Source organism: Trematomus bernacchii, unplaced genomic scaffold (assembly GCF_902827165.1).
Source record: "Trematomus bernacchii unplaced genomic scaffold, fTreBer1.1, whole genome shotgun sequence".
Lineage (NCBI taxonomy): Eukaryota > Metazoa > Chordata > Actinopteri > Perciformes > Nototheniidae > Trematomus > Trematomus bernacchii.
In genome coordinates this window covers 7,164,118-7,172,311 of record NW_022987567.1, presented here as the reverse complement: position 1 = coordinate 7,172,311, position 8,194 = coordinate 7,164,118, and the positions used below count along the sequence as shown (strand labels likewise).

The window sequence follows — 8,194 nt, the reverse complement described above, 5'->3', positions numbered from 1 at the left end:
AAGTGAGGTGAGTTCAAAACAACAACAATTAGATTAGAGAACAATATGGTTGTTGGCTTTCAATTTGATTATTTGACTTGTGACATTGAAAACGTATGGCATATGTGTTTACACGTCAAATATATCTGAACGCTTCCCTGACCATGTGTTGTGTGTGTGTGTGTGTGTGTGTGTGTGTGTGTGTGTGTGTGTGTGTGTTTTATACCTTGTCCTTGGATATGAGACACATCGAGCCCCTCCTTCAGGCGCAGAATAACAGCACCAAACTGGAAGTCAAAGGCATCACTGGGGAGGAGAACAGAGAAATAAAAAAAAATGATGGACGGTTCAACAGGGGGACAGATAGGACAGCAGGTGCACACATGAAGGGAAGAGGGGGTGTGGACTCTGCGTCTCAGAGGAGGAGAGAGGGTGGTGTGGACTCTGCGTCTCAGGGGAGGGAGAGAGGGTGGTGTGGACTCTGCGTCTCAGGGGAGGGAGAGAGGGTGGTGTGGACTCTGCGTCTCAGCGGAGGGAGAGAGGGTGGTGTGGACTCTGCGTCTCAGCGGAGGGAGAGAGGGTGGTGTGGACTCTGCGTCTCAGCGGAGGGAGAGGGTGGTGTGGACTCTGCGTCTCAGGGGAGGGAGAGAGGGTGGTGTGGACTCTGCGTCTCAGCGGAGGGGAGAGAGGGTGGTGTGGACTCTGCGTCTCAGCGGGGAGGGAGAGAGGGTGGTGTGGACTCTGCGTCTCAGCGGAGGGAGAGAGGGTGGTGTGGACTCTGCGTCTCAGCGGAGGGAGAGAGGGTGGTGTGGACTCTGTGTCTCAGCGGAGGGAGAGAGGGTGGTGTGGACTCTGTGTCTCAGCGGAGGGAGAGGGCACATTGCTGAGAGATTAGCGTGATTTTAATGAAGCATCCCTGATCTTCAGCTCTAATGCAGTAATCCCTTAATGTTACAATCAGTAACTCCTTCACTCACACTCACATGACTGCTGCTGGGAAACAGGCTTCACATGGGGGGGGGGACCCTGTTCTGTTCCCAGAGCACCAGCAGTACTAACTTCTAGGTCAAAGTGACGATTGCGTGTCCTAACCCTGACCCTCACTAATGGACATTACAGTATCGGCCGATACCGATTGCCGATCCGATCGAGTGGGCGGGGCCTATGGGGATCTTCCATTTAAAGTGATGTTTAAAACTCAGTTAATGGGGCTCATTCACTGGCGCTTCCACAAACAACAACCAACATAATTATTACATTCAAATGAAGTACATTATTCAAGTTTACATTAACTTTGGATAATAACACGGGAGAAATGAGCGGAAGCGCTCTCTTTTCCTCTCTCCCCCTCTCTCTCTCTCCTGACAGCCTGTCAGTATCTCATGCAGCTTACTGATCCAGTAATGAGTGACCCGACAGTGAAGAATAAATATATTTATAACTAGTGTAGCTTGTTCCAGAGGTAGATAAAATAGCTAAGTGTGTTAGGTCTAACTCTTAATGTGTGTTTTGCTCCGCTCACCGGTCCCTCACAGCGGGTGGAGCTGCAGGATTTCTGCTTTACACACACGTTGCATACCGCTATTTTATTGTCTTTTTCGGACACCTTAACATACTACCAGACTAGTGAAGCCATTTTGGCGAGCTTGTTTTGCCGCGCACAGAGAAAAGTGTCATGTATTTTACGTCATGTGATCGGGTCTCCTAATCGGCCTTTATAGAGAGCACCGATCGATCGGCAGAGAGTGAGTATCGGTCGATATCGATCGGAGCATCCCTACTTATTACAAAATTGTTCTCCCAGTAGTTTTTGATCAAATAACTTAAATCCTATGTCGAATTTACTACATAAATATGTTAAATACATCTCAAATTGTACAAAAAAAACCTAATCTAAGTCATTTACAGGGAGGGAAAGAATAATCTAATCCAGATACAAAAATAAAGTTTTCATTTTTTTTTTTTGCAAAGGCTAAACCCCTGTTTCCTCCAGAGGGAGTTTCTCTAGGCTCCACCTACTGGATCATGCTGATGTAGGTCTCCACGTTCATCATGTCTCCGTCCCTCCAGTCGTTCTTGAAGCCCATCACCAGCATGTTGGGCTTCAGGCGGCCCAGACCAGCAGCCTGGAGGGGGCGAGAAATCAAACTCAATCAGTCCTGCACTCTGATTCAACAAGGCTGGATACATTCCTAGGAGTCATGTGTCCTCAACTAGCATGAACACATATATTTAGACTCCCACATACACCACCCCGCTGCCACAAATACTCACTATAGCAAATGTAGATTAATCAGCAGCTTAAAATAGTCCCAAATGATCTGACTGTTTTTAGAATGAAACTATACTCATGTGATGTTCATTAGTAACCAATGGGCTTGGAGATTAGAGTAGGCACTCCAGAAAGATGAAGAGAAACACATTTTGATTTGAGTCTTTCCATGAGAGTTGTAGGCAACAACAAAATATAAAATAATCCCAACTGATTTCTGTCATTTGTGTTTTCCCAATTCTTCATTCCTTTTGGAAACTATTTAAACGGTTTATATCTAATAGATGAGAGTAACACCTACGTCACTTCCGGGCGAAAATGACGGCCCCGCCCACTTTTGGGGGAAAACAACGCTGTCATTTGAATGGCGGTCAATACGAATTCTGAAGTTTTTGCCAATTCGATCAGAAATTAAAGAAAACCATGGATTTTTGGATCTTCAAAGAGCCCGATTACGATGGCCAGACAGGCAAACAATTACATTAAATCATTGGAAATCGACGAGTGGGCTCGATATATGGTTGGACAAATACACATGCGTTAAATGCACATTAAAATAATTAGTGGCGTTAAAAAATTGTTTTATTAACGCGTTAACTTGACAGCCCTAGTTTAAATGTCTCTTTCACTTGTATTGTGTCTTAATATTTGTCCTTGTTTGAAGTTGCAAACGAAGCTGCTGTGATTCAAGAAACATTTCTTAAGTAATATCGTTGTGTATTTTTATAGAATGTGCCATAATAAACATGTGCTCATCAACAGCAACAAACAGAGTTGTTGGAGTCTTGAACAGTGTTTGCCTGTCAGTGATTGGTTGAAACTGTCCTCCTACCTGCAGCAGGTATTGAGCGCCCTGCCTCATGTCCTCTGCAAACACCGGTGTGTAGAAGGCCTTGGTCTCGTTCTTCAGGAGCCAGCGCTGGTACCGCGCCTGATCGTTAGCCAGGTCTTTGAAGTTTGGCCTCCTGTAGCCCTGTGGACACACACAGAAAATGTAACTCATCTCACAGCCCTGCGTGGAATACTGTACGTCTATATTTAAACAGGTTAGTCATCACAGAAAGCTTATTTCACTCGGAATCTCCTCTTCAAAATCGTTGTTTATTTCTGAAGAAAAGCACTTGTAAAGCTGCTCTTCAGAGAGGAATCTGTAGTGCCATTAGCTGAGGATGTTTACAACGTTTAACAGATCAGAAACACAGAGCTGCTTCACTGCACAGAGCCTGCATTCATACAATTTAAAATGGCCTCCCATTGTGGAGCAGTTATGCTGGCAGGGGATTTGCAAAAGGTTTTTACACCGTGTATTCAGGAGTGGAACAAACGCATCAACTGTTTCCGCTGAGGACCAGTGATGTGCTCATACCTCCGTCAAAACTCAGGTAAGACATCCCACAACTGTGATGAAGCGTTAAAGAGAAAATGATCTTAAATTAAATAAACAATGAACTTCCTCAGAGCAAGAACAGGAAGCATGATAAGTAACTGTTGCAGGAGATCATCCTTACTTTGAAATTGGCCTTGTTACGGCTCAAAAAGCCAATATTGGCACGTTTTTACTTATATTCACATATTTAAAAGACATGTTTGTATTGAAAAGTATTATCAGCTGTATTGTTTTTATTTAATCCAGTACTACTCAGGCGACAGTTGTGAAAACAAGTGTAATGCTGTTGAATGACTGAAAAATAAGCTGAGCATGTTGAATATGACTTGATTGGAGATGGTAGGTCATAGAAATGGATAGTTAAGTATAATGTACCTGACCATCAAAGGGCCCAAACATAAGTGTGAACTCATTACATGTCAAAGAAATGACAAGAAGTGACAAACTTTCTTAGTAAATAGAGAAGAGTAACTTCATTTGTTGAATCGTTAGTCTGACACTAACTAGACTTCACTAATGGCGCATTTCCACTGCAGCGCGTAGCACGGTTTAAGTGTGCCGTGCCAAACCCGGCCCGTTTTTGGTTGCGTTTCCACTAGGGGTAGTTCCGGCTAACGGGTACTTTTTCACAGTTTTTCTGGCTCTCCAAAATCCAGGTTCTTTCCGGGCCAACAACCGGTCTGAGTATGCTAAACTAGTGAGAGAATCGCTGGCAACTAAAACAAAATGAACATATTTGACCGTGATTTAATTGTAATACACTTTCAAAATGATGCCGAAGTAACAAATATGATACCGGTTAGTAAAAACCATGAATTAATGCTTTGTCAAGTCTGCAGACAGACGGCAGGCGAAACACCTTTTAAAATGCGTGTTTTCTAAATGGAGATCGGCTAAGCTAACGTTGTATATTCTCCGACCGTCCACACTCACAACAACGGCCTACAGACATAAATAAACCAGCGACTGTATTCGCCATGACACAGCAGTCTGTGGTTTGTACTTGTTTCACTTTTGTCTAGTTTCTGAACAGATATGAGGAGCTGTGAGCTCTGAGGGCTAACAGCTAACGGCTGATGTTGGTTTTGTATTTCTCATTGAAGATGATGTCACGGCTCCGCCTACACTGCGTTACTATAGTTACTACCCCAGTTCCTAAACTGTAATGGAAACGCAGCATAAAGTGAGCCTGGCCTACCAAGGCCTAACTATACCGTACTAAGCCGTGCGAGGCCCTGCAGTGGAAATGCGCCATAGAGTAAAGTGAGGACTTTACACATCTACTAAGTGATACATGTACAGCTGTAATCCGATCCAGGCGTCACATCATGGTGTTAAGCCCACAGTGCAGCATTGTGGGAATATTCAAGGTGAAGTTAACCGGACCTAATGAGACCTGACTAGAATGAAACAGAAATAAAGCAGTTATCTGCACAGGCTGTATTTACCATGGCATATTCAGATAGAAACTAACCTTCTACCATATCACAGGCAAACACAATCCATTCATTCAAACAACACGAACTATGTGGAATGTGCCATGTGGGGAGTTAGCTATCGGTTTAATACATGGGAAAAGGGTTAACATGAACACTTCATTTATAAAAGAGAGGTTTTACAATAAAGAATGAATGGTTATGGAATTATGACTCTATAATTAACATAAGGGCTGAATTAGATACATCACACAGAGAGATAATTCAAAATAAGATCTTTGACTGCAGTAACACTTTGGCTCCGACAGTGCAATAGTGTGATGGAGAATACATGGAGTCATTTTACTATGTGCTGTGCATGCTTACAGTTTAATGTGCAGACTTTAAATCAAGCTTCTCATTTTTACTATTCAAAAAGTATGCTCGTTAGGTTGAAGCTGTTTAAGTTTAACTGCACTTGGAAATGCTCCGCCCCCTGAAGTACTTTTGGCAGATGTTATTTTGGAGCATGATCAGATTTTTGAACATAGCTTCATGAAGAGTGCTGTATCGGGAAGATGATTATTATTATTTATTTACTTCCACTTCAAAACAACATCCCCAACGATGAGGGTAGGAGCCAAAATGCTTATTTAGCCCGAGTTAATTATTTCCATTATTGTTATTATTTTAGATTGCGCACATTTGTATTTAATTACAATTCACGGCAATGGTCACATGGGTGTGGTTTATTGGTATTCAGGCCACCTGTTGTTTGCTGGGAATTTTGTTTTGACACCCTCTTGTCAAAACAAAATTCCCAGCAAACAACAGGTGGCCTGAGCTGGCGCTAACATGTGTGGACAGTTGAAGTTGTTGTTGTTTATTTGAGTCATGAAACATCGTTAAACTATGACGTCACTACAGGACTCTTTGAAACGCCTCAAAGCGATGAGGCAACCTTAGCCCCTAAGCGACTGTTCATTGGGAGTTTTGTCGCGACAAGCAAGTTAATTTCTGTTCACTGTTAACATCAACTAAAGGCCAACCAGAGGGTTTCTCCTCACCGTGCGGATGTGACCGCAGATCATCAGGCCCACGTTCTTGGTGAAGCTGTAGACCAGATCCAGGAGAGCAGGGCGAGAGTTGGGGTATCCCGTCATCACCAAACACTGGGGTCTACACACACACACACACACGCACATCAGCATTTCTACTGTATACATCACCATTTCATTCTGACATTAACAGCATGACTAGCTTCTAAAAGTGCAGCGCCTCTTCGCCCTGACCTTCACGGTGACCTCTGGTCTTTAGCACAGGACAAATACGGAGCAGAGTAGCGCACATCAAAGAGAATATGTTAAGCACCGTGAGATTTAATGGAGGCAGTGAGAGAAGACAAGAAGGAGCTAAGAGTCTCCCTGAAGACAACCAGAGACTTTAATCTCTGCTCGCTCTGCTGCCCTGGCAACATAATCTCCGATACGTCCCCAGTGTGCTACACGCTGGATATCAATTGGAAATAATCCTACCTGCTTTAGGTGTGTTCAACATCATGAATCAGCACAGGACAGACATCTTCCAAAGCTACTAAATGATTGTTTTATTTATATTATAAGCAACAGAAACAACATCCTGGGAGGATATTAATCATAAATAATATAATGGTTTTGATTATTCAAAGCGATTGATCTTGAAGGATTCTTGCTTTATTATGTTTGTTTCTTCGTGGGTTAAATGCACCGCAAGTTACTTTGAATAAAAGCTTCGACTAAATGAATAAAAGCTTTGACTAAATGAAATGTAAAGTAAACAAATGTAATATATCAACACTGAAACAAGGCTATCGCTTATATTTCAGCATGCTAACAGATGTCTGCCTGATTATGATTTGCTGTATATGGTGAAATACGTAATAAGATACAGGACTGCAGATGGAATGAGCTATTCGCTAAACTCTGGCATAAAACTTTATTTGTATGCATGGTCCTTGTTTAAATAGAAACTACAATTAGCCTAGTCCAACTGTAATGCTGGTAACTGCAGATGTGTGTGTGTCTAGTGGGGGTGCGTGGCTGTGTTTTGTACCTGAAGTTCTTGACGTGGTCCTCCACTCCGCTGAGGTGCAGAGTGTGTGTGAGGGCCTGGTGGTAGGTCAGCGCCTGGGTGGAGGAGCCCCAGTTCACATCTGGAGAGGAGGACGCATGCGGGCAGAAACACACAGCGTGTTTACAGAGAGCACTGACCCATGTGGTGTCACAGGCAAGGGAAGGCCTCGCATGTGTGTGTAGCTGCGTGTCAAACTGCGTGTGCACACAGGTGTGTGTTCAGAGCTGCTTTGTGTTTGCAGAGGTGCACAGATGTGTGTTGTGGAAGCAGGGATGTATTCAGTCACACTTGTTTACTAGTTTCGCTTTATGATAGAAACAGGCAACATTTTTTAAATGCCACGGCACACACAAGGCCCAGTCATTTCTGTCTGTTATTTGTTAGCAATTCTATATGTGCAATAACACATTCAGAAAGAAAGGAATACAAGACATTATGATGAGTGTTTGATGGTCTGTAACACATATTTAGAGCATCTTCAAATGTATTTAACACCCCATGAGCTCTGTTGTAGTTCATCTACATCAGGGGTGTCAAACTCAATTTCATCACGGGCCACGTAGGAATTATGGTTGCACTCAGAGGGCTGGTTGTAACTTTAAGACTATATCAATACATATATAAATATTAATATATATAAAATAATGTATTATATTACATTATTGCCTCTGCATTGGATTATTATCGGATAGGGTAATAAACTTCATAATTAGCTACGTCTGAAAGAAGAAGTCTAGGGCAAATAATTGCAAGTCTCTTCAGTGAGAATGTCACAAAATGATTTAAAAGAAAGCCAAATTCTGGAGAAAAAAAGTCCAAAAAAACAAGTGACATTTTGAAGAAAAAAACGTGGCATAAAAAAATGTCAAATTCTGAGAAAAAGTCAAATTTGAGATGCACTTGTTGGACATCGTAGTTTATGGGCAATGTGCTTCTGTAAATCGCCATGTAACCGTATAATAAACATATTATATTCTTTCAGAGCTCTTGTGAGGCCACAGTTTGACCCCTGATCTACATCTATCTAAT

General features: G+C 42.6%; 1 protein-coding gene across 1 annotated transcript in view; it reads right to left on the bottom strand.

Annotated features, from left to right (window-relative positions):
• slc12a2 (solute carrier family 12 member 2) overlaps positions 1-8,194 on the bottom strand; it is a 59,180-nt gene that overhangs the window by 15,108 nt on the left and 35,878 nt on the right. The window contains 5 exon segments of the mRNA XM_034125711.1: positions 206-285; positions 1,999-2,105; positions 3,084-3,224; positions 6,121-6,232; positions 7,145-7,244. Of these exon segments, the coding sequence (XP_033981602.1) occupies positions 206-285; positions 1,999-2,105; positions 3,084-3,224; positions 6,121-6,232; positions 7,145-7,244 (540 nt within the window).